We start from the raw sequence: 18,419 nt of genomic DNA on the forward strand, positions 1-18,419 counted from the left end.
TTCATGATCTCAGAGGTCTTTTCCAACCTCAATGATGCTGTGAAACGGAGGAGGGAATTTGGGGTAGGAATTTATGTTTTCAACATCACTGAAGTTATCTCTGCTGTGGCTGTGTTAGGCTGGTTAATTCATCTCAAGGGTGGACAGCAATTCTGTTTTCCACTCTTCCTCCTGTGACAGAAGTCAGTGCAGACCATGTCCAGTGATATTTGAATAAATATACTGTGTAATGATAGGTGCTCTGGTACCTACCTGGATCCATGGCAGGGGTGCTTTTTACCCCTTTATTTCAGTTTATCCTCCACAGAAGGGGACTTAATAATCACAATGTCAATTATTGTTTATTGTGCACTTTCTTGTTGTTAAAAAACCCCACACTAACCCTCAACAAAAGTGCCCCAGAAGACCTGTGATATTTCTGGCTTTTCAGGAGTATTTGAACAATGTGTCCCTGAGGTCTGGGCTCACACACCACTAACAGCAGACTGTGGAATAGGTTCTCATTCAATAGCCACGGTCCACTCATGCTAAAAAATAGAGGAACCTTGCTCCTGGAACCAAAAGGGAAAATACACATTGAAGCTACGGCTCTGGAAAGTGGCTGCCTCCAATTCTTGCTGCTTTGTAACAGTAGCCAAAATGAGTACATTTGATATTTGGGTGGAGAAATTTTCTTCCATTCTTGCAAATTTGCACACCAAGTAGCATCTGATAATACTTATTTTTAGTGCTTAGAAACAGAATCTTATTATCTCAGGAAATCCTTATCACCACTAGGCATTTGATGAGAAACAATGAGTTAAAGATGATATCAAGCACGGAAGAAACCGCTTGTCCTGAGTAAAAGTGACTTATTTAGAATAAATGTAGACCTTTTTTATCTAGTGGATTTCAGTTTCTTTGTTCCATGAATATAAAACACAGTACAAGGATTTCCCCCCCCTACAATAAAGCTTTTTATACTTTTTTTTTAAGTTTCCACCTCAAAGCACATAAACTATCAGGCTTTTAAGGAAGGGTTGTTACCACATTTAGCCTAGAGAAAAAGCAGTATTAGCTTGTCAGATCTTCTGCCATTGCACCCTGTGCTGATTTATGCAAACTGAAGATCTGTCTGGCTGCTCCTGATGTTTTGCTTTTCCAAAATTAAGTCTTTGGCTTTTATGGAGGTTTCAGAAAATCACTTCAAATTCCTACAAAAGCTGGATTGCACCTCTTGTTACAAGTGAAAAGTAATGTTCTTAATTGTCCCTTCTCTTATAGAAGCATGGCATATTTGGGAATTTAGAGTCATTAGTAGGTTTGTCATTAGTAGGTTTTGTTAAAATTTTAAGAATTTTTAAAAATCAGACAGTATCCTGTGGATAAAGAAAGTTCAAGCAACCTCAGTGGGTTTACAGATATTATTCAAGCTTATTGACCTTATTCCATGCTTTTCAACCCTTTTGCTCTGCTGAATCAAGAACTCTCTATGCTTGTATGAGTCCTTTTTGTGCTTTGGGATGGAGCTCCTATCCAGGGGTGTGCTGTTGTCCTTGCATGGATGCACAGGCTGCTCCAGTAGCTTCCAGTCCTGTGTGGATGTTTTTCCTGCACATTCCCTCCTGTGATGTTCCGTGGGGGAATGTGCATGACAAGATGTAGGACTTGAGCCAGATACGAAGCCAGCCTGACAAAATGCCCCAGGCATCCAGGCAAGAGCGAGACACATTTAGATAAGTTTACAGACAAAAATTCCATTAATTTGGTGTGCATCATAGTAGATGTGTGGCTCTAGCTGTTGCAGGAGGGGGAGCTCCCCTTTCCCTGGATTTGAGGGCCATATGCACCAAAATAGGAAAAAATACTTCTGTTGTGTTCTCATTGTGTTTAAACCCACATTGATGGGAACTTAATACATGTCTAACTCTTAATTCTGCCTTGTATTTTTCCATTTTCACCAGCCTCCAGACAAGGTTCCATGTAACACGCTTTACAACTTCGTGTCATTAATTAAGAAACAATTACAGCTGATGACTTCAATACCATCAACCTAATTTCCATCCTTACCACATTTCCCGTTTAAATTAACTGGTTTAGGGATTAACATGTTGTCATCCTATCCAGGTTGTTTTTTTTTTTTTTTTTCTTTCTCCTTGCTCTAAATCCTACTCCTGCATTTAAGGATTACTCAGAAAAGTGATAATATTCCCAGAATATTCAGGGCAGGGGTTGTTGGAGCAGGGGCAGCCCTGGTGCCTCATCCTGAGCTCTGGAATGCTGCAGAAGCTGCCTCCAGCATCCAGGGGTTGGAAGTTGGCTGCTTCCAAATATGTGATGAGAAATGATCAGTCCTCGGGGACAGATGAGAACAGGATGGGGTTTCCTTCAAAATACCAGGAAAAAAACTTATATCTGACTCCTAAATTACACTGTTTCAGGGACTGGTGGTGTTTGGATCCAGACCAATCTTTTCAAATTTATCCTGATTTCCTGAATATTTGCTGGTAAATATTTTGACAGGAGTAGGACATCTGGCTGTACTAAAATAAAGCTGCAGGGAAACATATTACACAACTTTTCTTTTATATTTTTTGCTCTCCACAAACAGATGTAATGGATCGAAGTGCCAAAACAGTGAAGGTTTTCATTAGAGAGCTTTCTTCAAAGAGCAAGTTTTGAGTTGGTTTTGCAATTCTTAAAATTGAAGGACATTGATCATTTCTTAGTGACACTTTTATACAGCCCATTAGCTTAACACTATTAATTTGGTTTTTCGTTTTTTTAATTATCTTTTTAATTTTTATTTTAAACAAAACACTCTCTGCTGCCATCTAGCACCTCAAAACTTAGTAGTAAACAGATGAAATTCACAAAATACCCTTGGTGTAGATTGACACCCGTTTTTGAGAAAAAAACTGTGATGATACAGATATTTGATTGACTCAGCAAATGAACATGAGCAAGGATGGTGAGGGAACACAGTAAGATATAACTCACTTCTGATGGTTTGCAATACAACATCACAAAAGACCAGTCTTTTAAAAAAGCAAGACATAAATGCTTTTTTAGCTAAAGTAGTATTTCCTCCTGTTTGGTTTTGGTTTTTATCTGCGATGGGCGTGAAAGGGAAGTACATGTTTCAAGCTCTTGGCATCATCAGGGGAAGTAAGGCAGAGACACCCTGAACCCCAGCCTGTTTATTTCCCCAGGCCTCTGTTACAGTCTAGTAATTAATTATTTTCTACGCAAAGCCCAGGCATGCATGGCAGAGTTCAGACTTACAATATATACTCATTTAACAGTGGATTTCTCTACTGCTTTCTGGGACAGATATAATTCCCATGCTTTTCATTACACATGCTGTTCAAATCTTGATCCTGAATTCTTATTAAAAATGATGAGATTTGACCTCAAAGTCTAATACCCAGTTTTGGAGACAAGGTGCTTGATGTGATTTCTGGAGGATTATTTTTAAGAGCATTCGTAGATTAGATCTTTGCGAATGGTTGAGGGATGTGCCCAATGAACCTTGTCTGCAGCTTTTCACCCGCCTTTCAGCATCCAGATTGATTTTTATTTTGCAGTCCTTGAGACTGTGTGCTGTAGGGATACATCTGATATTTTTATTATCCCTTTGTTGATGCAGGAATGTGACAGTGCTGTTTCTGCCAACTTTTATTGGAGTTTCCCCATACTTGAAGGCAAAATGGTTTCTGATTGAAGTTTGAAGAGCTTGTAAGGCTCATTGCAATGTCTCAAAGTGTGTCTTACATCTGCACTTCTCTTTTTTAGCTGCAAGTGTGTTTTAGATGATTGCTGCCTTCCTGCATTTGTTACCTGCAGTTTGATTTTCTTCCTGGATGGCAAATCATGGAATGGGTTAGGTTAGAAGAGACCTTAAAGACCATCTAGTTCTACCTCCTGCCATGGGCAGGGACACCTTCCACTATCCCAGGTTGCTCCAAGCCCTGTCCAGCCTGGCCTTGGACACTGCCAGGGATGTGATATCTACAATATCTCAGGGCAGCCTCCAAGGTTTTGCCGGGGGAGCAGGAGAACATGAGGTGATAAGTTACCACGTGCCCACTGGGGTGCTTGTGGCAAATACCTCATTCTGAAATAAATAGAAGATAATTCACAGAATCACAGAATGTCCTGAGCTGGAAGAGACCCACAGGAATCGCTGAGTTCAGCTCCTGGCCCTTTACAGAAACCTCAACAAACCCATCCTGTGCATCCCTGAGAGCGGTGTCCAAACACTCCTGGAGCTCTGGCAGCCCTGGGGCTGTGACCATTCCCTGTTCAGTGCCCACCACCCTCTGGGAGAGAACCTTTTCCTGATACCAAACCTGACACAGCTCCAGCCTTCCCTCTTATCATAGGGAAAATTGGGGTAAGGCAGGCAGCTGGGAAAGGGAATATCCAGATGGAGAGTTGTTGTGTGGCAGTGATTGGAGGCATGGCTGGCTGGCCATGAGGGTGGGAAGGAGAACATCTCCCACATCCAACCCCTTCCATGCAGAGATTAGCACAAAACAGCAGTGGAGAGGCAGCTCCACAGGGGTAAAGGGAAAGGTCACTCATTTCTTTTCATGAAATGCTTCTGTGCACCTTCTCAGCACGATGTGGCTGGTGGGAGTGGAAAAGGCCTCACATCCTCTCTCCTCACCTTGGCTTGTGGGGTTTTGGGGGAATTCTTGAGGAATGACTCAGAAGGGCACTGCAATATGGTGTCACCAGCTTGGAGAGGAAACGTCTGCTGGCTTTGGCATGGGAGGTTCTTCGGGGTGCATTTGTTGGGGTCTCATACTGACCTCCATGTGCCTGGGCCCATGGGAGGTTCTTTGGGGTGCATTTGTTGGGGTCTCATACTGACCTCCATGTGCCTGGGCCCAGCTGTGTGTCCCTGCTGGGGATGGCGACTGATCCCAGTCGCGGTTTGTGCGTCACATTTCGGGGCAGCTCGTGTGTGCTCGTGCATTCCTGGAGCCCATCACGCCAGTGCTGGTGGCACATTCTATGCCAGCACTGAGGGACTGAGTTACAAATGGACATAAGCTTTTGGGTTTTTTTTTGCTTTAAAGTCATCAAAATGCAGCGTTCCATGAGGCAATGATTGTTTAATAACCGGCTGATCTTCAGAGTGTTTTGTTGTACGGCACCGAGTTGGTGTTTGTGAGGGTTTTGTTGGAGTTACAAAGCATCGATGCTTTTGGTTTGGAAATTGGTAAAAGCATGTGGCAGGGCTTCAAGCTCTGAGTGCTTTCAGATGCTGTGCTGCTCCTTTGATTATTGAAAATGATTCCAGCACAATCCTGCTAATTTTCTCTTTGTGCTCCCTTAATTTCAGGAGACTGTTAAAAAGTCCATCTAGGCAGAGTGCTTATTGCCACTGTGAGGGAGATTTTGCAGAGCCAAATTTTAGCAAATGGAGTAGTTTCAAAGGATTTGGAACATTTTCTTGCTGCTTTTCCTCTCTCATTTTTCTTTTTAATTTTGTTTCTTTTCAGTTGGTGTGCATGCATGTGTGTGTGTGTGCATTACTCATACTGCGTCCCATTCCTCTTCTTCTCCATGGTACACCACAGTGCAGAGCAGCTCATTTCTGCTTCCCTGGCATCCTGCAAGCTGAACATGGGAGAAGGATGTTCAGGAGAGGCTTCCTGAGCTTTGGGGGTCATTAGGCACAATCACACGCAGTCCTTGAAAGCCCAGGCAGGGAGGGCAGGAGCATTTATCCTCCCAGTAGCTTTGTGCCTTGTCACCTGAAAACATATGACAAACACTGATTAATCTTAACACCATCCGAGTGTGAGAGGTGTATATTGTTATATCCCTCTTGATGGAAGGGGAATCAGCAAGTAAGGAATTAAGCAATTTACTCTCTGACAGTGGCAGAGCGAGGTATAAAGGCTGGGTGTCCTGATACCTGCTCTCTCCATTTACAAGAGATGTATTTGTTCTCCAGAGGATTTTTCACTACCAGGGGTAGGATTCCTTTGCCTTTGAAAGAGAAATAGCCTTTCCCAGACTGCTGCATCTTACAGTTTTTGCCAGAAATTACATTTGGCACGTTGTTTCTGTTCCACTGTCTCCCAGAAGAAAATAATTGCGGAGAAAACATCAACATCTTAATCTACATTAAAAATATTTTTCCCCAGTATAAACAGGTTTTAAATTTATAGTTGAAACATATTTTACAATAATAAGAAGCAAAACTAATCCCAATCTGTATTATTTTGCTGCACAGAATAATTTTTCCATCAACGTGCTTTCAGAATAGGTAATGAAATGTTTTATATCAATATGAATGAAATTTTTCAGCCAACCTCTCCTGAGTCAGTGCTACGGATTCAAAAAATATTGTTTACAGAGTTGTGTTGCAGATTTAGCATGCTAATTTCCTACCCTGGGTTTTAGGTGTAAAACACTTTCCTCATGGGAAGAGAACAGCCTTTGTAGCATTGCTTGTTTCACGTCCACTGCAAGAGGGTTCCAGGCTCAGATTTCTTGCTGTTGCTTTTGAATGCAGTGTCTCAACAATGGGCCCACCTTTCTTCTGCTCTATCATCACCTTTTTTTCAGAGCAGAGTTCTGTGGCCATTGTATTGTAACCAAATATTGTGGCCAAATTTACCATGTATGAGATCAATGCTAAACTGAAAATCGGGGTATTATTCAAAACACAGCATTTTTCACGTGGTCTGAAATACCAGAGCATTTAATCTCTTGATCAGCTTTTTTTTTTTTTCCCTTCTGTGTGTGTTATTTTTTTCCTTTCTCGAAATAACTCTAAAATTAAAAGGTAAAGGGAGAATAAATTTTCTGCCTGTTCCACAGTCCTTGTCTCCCCCTCATGTTGAGGATGTGGGTGCTGGTGCCTCCTGCACTCCCAAGAAACACAATGGGATCAGTTACATCAGATTGGGCCCCAGGGCCTCTGTATCTTCTCCTGGCCATCCTGCTTGGGTCTGGATGCAGAAATAGGAACAGAATCAATTCACAGAATTTCACAGAATCACAGAATGGTTTGGGTTGGAAGGGACCTTAAAGCTCATTTAGTTCCAGCCCCTGCCATGGGCAGGAACACCTTCCACTATCCCAGGCTGCTCCAAGCCCTGTCCAACCTGGCCTTGGACACTTCCAGGGATCCAGGGCCAGCCACAGCTTCTCTGGGAAACCTGTGCCAGGGACTCGCCACTCTTACAGGGAAAAATTCCTTCCCAGTATCCCATCTAACCCTGCCCTCCAGCAGTGGGAAGCCATTCCCCCATGTCCTGTCAGTCCATGCCCTTCTAAAAAATCCCTCTCCAGCTCTCTTGGAGGACCTCTTCAGGTACTGAAAGGCTGTGATAAGATCATCCCAAAGCTTCTTCAGGGTGAAGAAGCCCAATTCTCTCAGCATTTCCCCATAGCAGAGGTGCTTCAGCCCTCAGATCATCTTTGTGGCCTCCTCTGGGCTGCTCCAACAGCTCCATGTGCTTCTTACATTTCAGTCCCCAGAGCTGGACACAGCACTGCAGGTGGGGTCTCACCAGTGGAGTAGAGGGGGACAATGACCTCACTTGCCCTGCTGCCCATGCTGCTTGAATTTGCAAGGGGGCTGCTTTCAAGACTGCAAAAACCAGAAAAGGACAAGACCCTTCCTGTGCCCATCCATAAATATTTAATTCTGATCATTTCTTATTCATTTCTTGGCTCACTGGGGGTGTAACATTTCCTTTGCTGCCATGGTGGCACCGGAGGCAGCCCAGCTCCACAGCTCCTGGCCTCCTCTTCCCCACTGGATACAGCTCTTGGTCAACAAAAACTGGGGCCAGCAGAGCCCTCCAAAGAGGACATCTAGCCCTTGGCTGCAGGGAAATGTGCAAATCCTGCAGCCCCTGATCCTGCCTCTGCTTGGCTTGGAGCCCAAGAATAATCTGTTTGTTCCATTGAGGTCAGCACTCACGGGATGAACCATCCATATGCATGAGTGTTCCAGTGGCAGGTCCCCAGGTAGGGTTTCCTGGCCCCTGTGAAGAGCTGGAAGGAGAGCACATCTCCTGCCCAGGCCTGTGAGGGCAGGCTGGTGCCAGGGTGGTTCCCAGAGCCCAGATGTGCTCCTGTGTGGGGGATGGAGGGGGTTTGGAGGTGGCTTTCCGTGTGCTGCTGTCACCCATGCGTGCCCTGGGCAGGGCACGGCCACCAGTCACAGATGTGTTGGTTTGGGTGAAGTTTCTATTGTTAAAGCCCTTGCTTTTTTTCAAAGGTAGTAAATGCTTCAAGCTCCCTTCTGACTTCCCTTGCAGTTGTTGAAAATAAGCATTTTTAAAATTTCGTTTCCCTATGGCATGGTTTTTTCCATTGTCAACCAGGGCTTAACATGGCGACTGTTAGTGATTTCTTTGAAGACAATGGTGGAAGATGCCCTTGATCTATAGACCAGGATTTTATTATTTTGTCATATACATTTTTGGTAGATTTCTTCTGCTGCTTCAGAACAAATGGCACCAATCTCACTGTATCCAGTTGGGAATACATTTATTCTTTAGCAAAATGTTGTTGTAATAAAATGTTTTTGTTGGTTAAAATACACTCTGCTTTATTTGTAAGCCACAAATGTGTCTTCCCATCTTGACTCTCACAAAAGAAGAAATTTTCCAGTGTGCCTGAAGTTTGTTCGTTAATTCAGTATAATGCCAATCAGATATTCTCTGAGAATTGCATAAATAATATTTTGGGCCCCATGTTTTGCGTGTCTGTTTAATATCCAGCATAATTTTCAAGATCATGATTCTTGAGGATGGAACTGGAGGAGAGAATGTTTGAAGAGGATTTGTAATATTTACTGCAATAAAGAAATTTAAGGATTACTCAAAGATCCTGTCAGTATTTGGGTCAGAAATATAGCCCAGAGGTATTAGTATGATAGGCAAGTTTAAGCATTAGACTGTATTAGTGATTTAGCTATCATAATAGCACAATAGTCCATCATGTGATGGCTTGTGCACGAAACATTTATTGTGGATTAGCCAGGAAAAATGCTCAAGCTGTCTTGCAAACAGGCCAGGGAAGGTGACTATTCCTCCTTTCAGTGGGTCTGTCCTGGAAGGGGGTGTATTGGAGGGGAAGAAATCTGTTATTGTAGCAGAGAAAGGCAAAATTGTTTCCATCTGAGTTTTTTAATTAAAAAAATGTTGCCTCTGTAGCAGTGGTCAGATAAATTAGGAGTAGTGGAGCTCCTTTGAAAAGGAGTATTTGAGGGTGAGCAGCCTGTCATAATTTGGGTTACATGTTTTGGGGAACCATTTCAATATCTTCTCTGAAAACAATGACTCTATATGGAAATTTTTATTACATTCCCAAATAACAATTTTCTGTGCTGTGATTTCATCTAAACCCCTTGGCCTACTCTAAGTGTAAAAAAAGCTTAATCCACATGAATGTTGAAATACTGCTCAGTACAAATTGAGTTTTGTGTGATGTTTCTGAGTGTTTTCCTATTTCATAAACATGTACTTTTTCCAAAGGAAGCTGGAGATAATGGGCAAAATTCTACTATTCCTTTTTGCTTTGTTAGGCTGGGCTTTAGATCCTTTGATCCTCCTCTCCTTCTCAGTGACCTGTGCTAGGGTCTTAAAATTATACATTCCAGATTACACCTCCACAATTTTCTGTCCTGGGATGATGAAAGGATTTGCGTATTATGGTAATATTATAAAAAATCTTTTTGGAGCCTAGTTAGCGTGGCTAATTTGAAACTACAAAAAAAAAAAAAAAAAGTAATTTCCAACGCAAATTATAATATTCATAAAGTGCTAAACAGATACCTAACTAATTTCTGACCGCTCTCGTATTCCCAAGTTATCTTGCACTGGCCTTTTTTAGGCCTGTCGGCTGGCTCCCATTTAATTTGTCCTTAGCTGTGTGCAGTGGATTAGCATTTCATCAGGTTGGATTAAGATTGAGCTGACACTGAAGCTTTCTTTTTTATTTTTACATGCGCCTGTGTGGGGCCGAGCGGAGCCGCGCACCTTCCGTTATCCCGCTGCCCATCCCCAGTGGATGCTGGGACAGCCTCCCCCAGCACGTCATGGGGGGAGACAACCAAAACAAAGGAAACACACATTAAAAAAAAAAAAAAGAAAATTAAAAACAATCAAAAAAAAAATCATCATTCCCTGGGGGAAAAACTGCATTGAGGTTGCTGGCTGGGTCAGTACGTGAGATTTCATCGGGCTAAAATGATGTCACATGGAGCGAGGGCTTTAGTGGTTTTATTTAGCTCCTAATCCCCACACACTGCTCGGCCAGTTGTCCATGTGCGCACGCCGTCCCCAGCGGCACAGGATAAAGCATCTGGGCTGAGCGCGGCCGCTCTCCTGCGCGGCTGCAGCGCACGGCCAGGGGCAGCCCCTCCGCCGGCCGCCGCATGCTCTGCCTGCTAAGGTTACCGAGGATTAATAATTCAGGAGACGCTCAGAAAGGCAAAACCGCCGGCCGGTGGTTTCTGAAGTCCCGGGAGGGCTCAGGCGCAGCGCGGCCCGCTTTGGATGCGTGCCGGAGAAGCACTGAGAAGGAAGGCACCTCCTCTTCTCCGTGTCAGCGGGAGCAAGCGGCCTCGTGGTGATGCCCATCCCCAGCAAGCACCCCAACATCGGCCGCTCGCAGAGCTGGGACGCTGCCGGCTGGTATGAGGGAAACTGGGAGAGCGAGAACGCCTTCGAGTACCAGAGGCCACCGGGCCGCAGGAGCTCCCTGACCTATGGCGGTGAGGGCAGCTGGTACGAGGCACCGCGGGCAAATGATATCATCTTGCAGGGCGGTGCGGAGCTGAAGCAAGAGGCGTACCCGTACCAGGATGCCACCTTCGCGCCGGGGCCCCTGAGGAAGGGCTCTGTCCCGGACTTCACCTACTGCGACCGGCCGGCGCCCATGGCGGGCCGGGGCTCTCTGCCACCCCAGGATTACTACAGCGACCCGTCGCTGTCGGCGAGGTCACCCAAGGACCCCCGCTGCTACCGCGACCACGTGGCGGGCAGGCCGCTGGCCAGCTATGGAGCGCCTGGCAGCCGGCTGTCCTGGGACCAGGCCGCCGTGCGCCCACCTGCCCCACCGGATGCCGCCCGCCTCTACAGGGACCCCAAGCTGGCCCTGGATGGGCAGCGGGTTCGTGGCAGAGATGTCTCCCCAGCGTGGTACGGCACGGAGCCCCCCGGCCCGCGGTACGCGGCAGAGCCACCCGCCTTCCCCAGCAGGCCAGGCTACAGCGATGGGGCAGAGCGGGCTCCCGAGGCAGCGGCGGCCAGGCAAGCCGTCCCCACCTGCCTGGTGGTGGATCCCACCACCAGCACCGGCAGCAGCTACGGGCCAGGCAGGGAGAGCGCCGGCGCCAAGGGTCCCTACGACAGCTACGAGGCAGCGGTGGCGACGCCTTCCCACCCGCCGGTGCCCCCCGCCTTCCCTGGGCCGGAGGGCAAGAGGAGCTTTGACCCCGAGTTTGTGGCGCTGCTGCGTGCGGAGGGCGTCTCGGAGAGCACCTTTGCTGCCCTGCTGCAGCAGGGCTTTGACTCCCCGAACCTGCTGGCCATGATGGAGGAGAACGACATCAAGTCAGTGGCACCCAACCTGGGGCAGGCCCGCGTGCTGTCCCGCATCGCCCACAACTACAAGGCAGAGATGCAGCTGCAAAGACAGGAGCGCAGGAGCGGGGCGCTGCGCCCCAGGACCCGCTCCAACAGCTTCAGCCACCGCAGCGAGCTCCCGGCAGAGTACGGGGTGCCCACCGTGGATGGCCCTGGCACCTCGCAGCACCCACCGCCGCTGCAGCCGCTGTCCCCAAGAGGTGTAGAGATACACCGCCGGCCCTCCAGCGCCCCGACCCAGCACTTGCTGGAGACCACCACCTACCCAGCCCCCGCGGGGGCTCCTCAGGGGCCGCACTTCCTCCCCGGGTCGGGATACAACATCCCCCTGCCTTGCAGCACCCACCCGCGTCCCGCCTCTGCCTACTCAGCTCCAGTCGGCTTGCCCGTGACGGCGGCCAACCCGCACGCCAGCCCCAAGACGGCGTACCCCACCACCTACACCGTGCCCATGGAGCTGATGAAGAGGGAGCGGACAGCGGTGGCGTCACCCGCACCCAGCCCCCACAGCAGCCCCCAGCTCCTCCGCCGGCCGGGGACAGCAGGGGACAGCAGCCTGGCACCCACTGGACCCGCCTTCCCTGCCCAGCTCTCTCCATACCCGAAGCTCAGCAGGCGCACGGGGCCCCCCGTCATCGTCTCCACCATGGCGTCGCCTGAACCAAGTAATTACTGGAGGGGCTTAGTCCATATAGTAGTTTAGAACCGCCTTGTTGTTGCTTACTTTACCCCTCAAAAAACCCACAGTCAAATATCGTGGGGGTTCGTGCCTAAATATTAGACACTGTCCTACACAGAAAATGAGGTGAAGGGGATTTCTCTTCAGGGCTGTGCTGGCCGTGCGGAGCTAAAGATGCTGGTTCTTGCACAGTGGTTAAATTCCAAATATTGTATTTGTTTAGCCAACTTCAGTTAAATATGAGCGGTATCTCAGATGCTTCCAGGGTTAATCTTGCCGTTCCTGTTGTTTGTCGAGAACAGGAGATTAGACACTGTGCTGGCTGAGCAATTAGGGCTACAGGGTTTGCTGCAGATTGACTTTTTACCGCTGTTACCAGGCACAAATGTGTCCCTCCGAGGAAATGGTTAGCATTGTTTTGACTAAATTCATCAGATAGTTAATAGTGTTATTCGAGAATCGACTTACCTTTGGCCATTACCTAAGGCTTTTCTTCTTATTATTAATTTGCTGTTTTATCAAGCATACAAAATAAACCCCTTGATTTCCTTCTCGAGATGCCTGTAAGTGAAGCGATAGAGCTGTTAAAGTAATAGGGCTGTGCTTAAAACTAAAAGCCTGTCATTAGCACTGGAACAATAAAAATGAATGGTGGCTCCTAGACTTCCCTTCCCTTTCTAGAAACGCTCAGGCTCTTGGCTGCTCGGATGAAAAGCTGAACAATCCGAGCAGGCTCTGCTCCTCCACTTTGGAGATCTGGCACTCAAAGCCTGATAGAAACTAACCCCCGAAATCACCCAGAGAAATACGAGGGAATTCATCAAATCCGTTCATTTGTGCCTTGACTTGTTTGAAAAAAAATGTAGAAAGACACCCCTTGAAATGTCTTTTGCTGGTAATGACTCTGTGAGCAGGGAGTTTTCTCCCTGGGCAGCGCAGCTGAACTCCCATGCAAACGATTCCCAAATAATTTGCTGTACCAGCACACACACACAAAGCATTAATAAGAGGGATACCATTTATAGGCATCGAGACAGTGCCAAACTGGTGATGCCATTCCACAGGAATCTAAATAAGGAATGATTTTGTGAGTGGAAATGATAAAGTTGTCAAAATGCAGACACTTGGCACACCCCTTTCCCTGCCATACCATAATTACACAGCTAGGAAGTAAATGCCGGTCTTTTCATGCTTATGAGTCCTTTATGTAGCTGGTGTAATGTATTGATTTCTGAAAAATGCTTCAATATTAGGCAACATGTTCTGTGTTGACATGGATCAGATGCTAAAGTAGTACATCCAGGCAGTATTTTTAAATAAATGCAGCTAAGAAGACGAACTGGCATAATGTGGGGAACACAAATATGTTCATTTATTTGTGCTGTGTCTGATTGAGCGGTCGATGCCGACGCAGCGACAGCTCTGGGCTGAAGGACCTCCAGAGCACAGGGATTGGGAGCAATCTCCTCCACCATGGGAAACAGATCCCTCCTTCCCTGGTTCTCATTTATAAACTGCAAACCCCGTTCTCTAAAAATCTTGAAATTATCCCTTCCCTTCACCCGAATTACTGGTACACAGCAAGAGGAAGCCAGCAGCATTTCTGTGCTGTTGAGCTCTTTCTTGCTACTCAACCCTCTTTTTTTCTCTTTTTTCTTCTTTTGCCCACGACCATCTCATTTGCATGAGGATGACATTTGTTGCTCCAGTAATTTCATCTGATAATGGCCAGCTTGCAAAGCGGATCTGAAAACATATTCCTTAATTATGTGTTGCCAAGCAACGAGAGGGTTTGGCCATAATCACAGAAAGATTATCTTCTCATTGAAGGCCCTGAAAGGTTTAGCTGAAGTAGGACCTGTAAAATTGTCTTCATTTTTATTTATTTCCCCTTTTTCCTTTCCAAATAGCCTGAGAGGTTTTCTTCCTGTTAAACTATATTTTTAAAGTAGAAGCCAAGGTAAGGCACATGGCACATGGAAAGATTAAAAATGGGGAAGTGTGTGGTGGTTTGTAGATGTTTGAGCTGTGTTGAGCAGGAGTGTTCACACTTACCCACGAGGGGATAAGCTGAGGTTAGAGATATGTTAAGATGTTTTAAAGCTTTGAGTGGATGGCAGAAATTGACTAAATCCAGGAAAATTGTATTTGCCAGCCACGATGTGTTTTCAGGAGTGATGAGCCTTCTCTTGGCTGTACTTTGGCTGTGGATATTCGAGTTAGAAGGTGAAAGCAAATTCAGTATTAAACTCTGTCTCCAAATGGCTGCAAATATTTTCTGTCAGTGTAAGTTAATGTCTGCCCAGCCAGCAGAGGGTTATAAAGTGCACGTTACAGCCCAGTCATGTTTTGAAGCTTGTTATATGGATAAGACCGTAAAACAGATAATTTTGGGCTTTTTAAAGTCTTGTTAAACTATGCATTGTAGTCTTTCTACACTGAGTTGTTCCTAAACACCCCATTTGTCATGTTATGCTGAGTTTGACACTCTGAGTGCATTCTGCACAGCTACTGTTCACTTTGGAGTTTGCACAGAGGGTTTGCAGGAGGAAGGTGTCTTCTCCTGCCTGGTGGTAGAGGCAGGATCCTGGGCAGGGATACAGGCACATGCCACATGTTTATGGACCTCTTGCTTTGGCATGATCAGAGAAGGGAAAAGGAGCAATGAGATTTTGCGCTGCAACTGCTTTGCTTTTCTTAAACTAATTAGTACTAAGTCGGGTAAATTGCCCTTCCTGGGAGTTCCAGGGCTGTATGAAGAGGAGGTGGTGAAAATGAGCACCTCTAGCCCTTTGCTGCGGTGGTAGAATGACGTCTCCAGAGATGAGCCAGCTTCCCATGCCAGGAATTCCCCTGCCACGGCTCTGGCAAAGCTGCTGCTCTCCATGTCATTGAGACCTTGTCAGGAAGAGCTGAGAGGAGTGCTCCTGCAGCCTGGCCATCCAGAGGATCACCAGTAGTGAGCACACCACGTCAGCTCAGTGGCGAGCAGGAAGAAAGCCCTGCAAGGTCTGAGTGACACACACGTGGCAGTAGGAGGGCTGAGCCAGAGCGGGTTTGTGGCCAGCCCCGTGCTGAGCTGGGAGGGAGTGCAGGGAAATAAACAGTGCAGGTCAGCAAAGCTGGTGAGGGCAAACAGTATCTCATGGTCACTGATCACATTGCTGCAGCTCCGCCTCCAAATTTTGCAACTTCAGTTTTTGATGTTTGCTAGTATTTTTTATTATATTACTTTTTTTTTTTTTTAAACCCGATGTTTTAGTAGTAAAGCATTTGGCAGATGAGAAGTCTTGTATTTTTGTAGCTAGCCTGGACTTCTCCCAAAACAGTGGTTGGTCCAGATTTCTGTTTCTGATGCTGGACTTATGGAGCTTAAATGAGAAATGGTGATTCATTGCAAATATGTGTCTTCGGTGGTTTATCAAGCTCTCGTTTACACATGAAGATATGAAAGCAAATTATCACAAAAGGGAAGATGCTTCCCACAGGGATGAGGAGCAGGCCTGCCCTGTAAAATCAGGTGGCTATCATCAGGAAGCAAGAGCAAAATTACTTGACTGTAAGATTTGGTTGAAAGCCTGACCTTTTCCTGAGCAGGGAAAGCCAGGCTGAGGGCAGCTGCCCTCCTTGGACAAGTTGTTCTCTCCAGTGTGAAGGGAACTCATCCTCTCTTTTATCAGCTTAGAGCCCAACTAGAAATGCCTTTCACTGTGATTAGCTCAGCTCTGCTTGTACTCCTTAACACCTCGTTGTGATGCCTTTTATTGGTATTTCCCCCTGTGACAGATAAAAACTGTGTTAACCACACATAGTTGCCAGCTGAAATTCTGCACATGGGCAACCCCCAAAGAGGGAAGGGCATAGGCAGGAGCAAGAGCCTTAATGGTTCTTAAAGAATGGTTAAAACAGCCCGTCAAAGATGGTTAAAAGACTGACATTTGCCCAGTTTTGTAAGCTATGAATTCTTTTAACCTAATTAATTTAAGCTAAATTGCCACCGTTTTCTATGGACAAAGTCTAGCAGGATATTTCCTACTCAATATAAATTTCCTGAGCATTTGCTGATGTTGATTTATTCTTTGCCCAGTACAGAGGACAGCTCAGAAATCGACTTCAGGTTTTCTTCTTTGTGTTTTCTGTACAAACCTCAGCATGGAATCACAGTGTGTCCATGTAAGGCCTCTCCATTAACAATCCGGACTGAAACAGCACCAAGGGAAGCTCCGTGCACTGAATAAATCTGATTTAATTTGCACATTGACCTGACAGACCATAGCATGTCCTTGGAGCCATTCCCAGCCAGTGTGTTAGTCCAGGTAAACCCTGCACTGCACTCACTAACAAAAACATGGAGTAATGTTTTTAACTGGGATCATAACTACCATACAAAAATACAGGTTGAAATAAGCAGCCGGGTCTTTCTCGTGTCTGCTGTCCCAATGGTCACAGCATCCAGACACTAATATGCAAAATGATAAGGGAAGGAGCTGGAAAACTCACAGTGAGTTTATGAAAGACTTTGAAAGGCTCAGAAGGACCCTCACCAACCTCTGCTGAGCACATGGATCTTAAAACTGAAGGGACCCCAACTGCCCACCTTAGTAGTGTGAATGGATAAGGAACAGAATGTGCAGGAGATGTGCTGTTGATTATCTTGATATAATGCTGTCTTGGCCAATCTGCACGTACAGTTCATTGGTGGCAGAGAATATGCTTTTAAAATACTTCTTTAAAGGCTGAAATACGCTTTTTATAATGGTTTTATCAAAAGCAATATAAAGTGTCAAACTCATTCCAGTTGCAATTCATTGACTTTAGTGCCATGGCAATAAAAATGAATTTGGCCTGTCAAAGGAGAACGTGTTGTCAGATGCACAAGTGTTGTCATCTTCAATTTACACTTTTCTTTCACCCCATGTCTCTGGTTCTCCAGCATTGTTAGGACTTTCATATATCCAGATCATTCTCTGACTATATTTGCTGACATTTTTTAGCCTTCTCATAAGTAGTTTCCATAGCTACAAACTTCATGTTCACAGAGAGGAAAAAAAAATTTAAAGGTTTCTTATTATTATTGTATTAAACATTTTTTATATTTCTTCTCCTTGTCATTCTCATATCATCACACTGCAGCCCAGTTTAATGAAAATGCTGCACAACTGAATTGCCTGTTATTTTTAAAAGCAAAGTAGGTGCTGAGCTGAATCCTTGAAAAGCAGAAGACCAACATCATTAAGCCACTGATGTAGAATAAATGTTGCAGACATAGGACTGGTATTAGTAATGTTTATAGATGGCAACTGGCAGGCGAGCTTTTGACTTCTACACCTAAATAAAACCTGATATTAACAGCATTCTGCTGGATTTTGGTAAAAAAAAAACAAACTAATTTTTAATCTCTTTTGTCTGCTGTTGGTAGTGTTTTGTTTAAGATGAAGTGTTGCTTCTGGCAGTGGCATTCACATGGGTTGTGTTTCCAATATTTGGTTCTGCCCCTCTGGTAGGGAGGTGCTGGAGCAGCCACGTCCCGGGCAGGGCAGCCTGAGGAAGGGTTTGGGCAGAGGTGTTGGCCAGCGGTGCTGGAGCAGCTTTGTTCAGGAAAACAGGAGGCTCCGAGTGCCCAGTGCTGTGTCCAGGGTCTTGCCTTCTGCACCCTCAATCCAATTAGCTGCTCCAGAGCAGATGGAGCAGATTAGTGCCTGGCTCTCCTTCCTCTGCCCTCTCCCCCAGTGCAGGGGGTGTCCGGCCAACAATCGGCTTAACGTGGGTCGCGTGGCACAGCCCCCGCCCTGGCACTCTGTGGGGAACCCTCTCAGCTCTGGGGCTGCTGCCTCTCATCCCCTGGCCTGCTGACTCCAGTTCTTTGGTAGTTTGGAAGCCCTTGACCTAAACTCGTTTGCCAGGCATGAATTCCATTTTGTCTGCAGCATGGCCACCAGGTGCGTGAGCTGTGCTCCACATTGGAACAGCCGCTCCAGCAGTGGGGTCGCGGCTGGAGGGTCGTGGTCCTTTCCCACCTGCAGAATTCCCTCCCAGAATCTCAGCCAAAAAATGTTGTGTGGCCAAGGGAGATCATGGCCTCTTGCCTCATCTTGTAAATGAAAGCAGTGTCAGGCAAGGAGAGGCTGGGA

At 46.1% G+C, this 18,419-nt stretch overlaps 1 protein-coding gene across 3 annotated transcripts in view; it reads left to right on the plus strand.

Annotated features, from left to right (window-relative positions):
• Positions 1-18,419, plus strand: part of CTBP2 (C-terminal binding protein 2) — a 130,864-nt gene that overhangs the window by 80,821 nt on the left and 31,624 nt on the right. Inside the window, exon 1 of one of the 3 annotated variants that reach the window (XM_053983265.1) lies at positions 10,237-12,274. The exons of the other annotated variants lie outside the window; for them this stretch is intronic. Within the exon in view, the coding sequence (XP_053839240.1) occupies positions 10,594-12,274 (1,681 nt within the window). The 5' untranslated portion in view covers positions 10,237-10,593. Of the gene's footprint in view, positions 1-10,236; positions 12,275-18,419 lie in introns of those variants that run through there. 3 annotated transcript variants of the gene reach the window in all.

Source organism: Vidua macroura, chromosome 8 (assembly GCF_024509145.1).
Source record: "Vidua macroura isolate BioBank_ID:100142 chromosome 8, ASM2450914v1, whole genome shotgun sequence".
In the NCBI taxonomy this organism is placed as follows: Eukaryota; Metazoa; Chordata; class Aves; order Passeriformes; family Viduidae; genus Vidua; species Vidua macroura.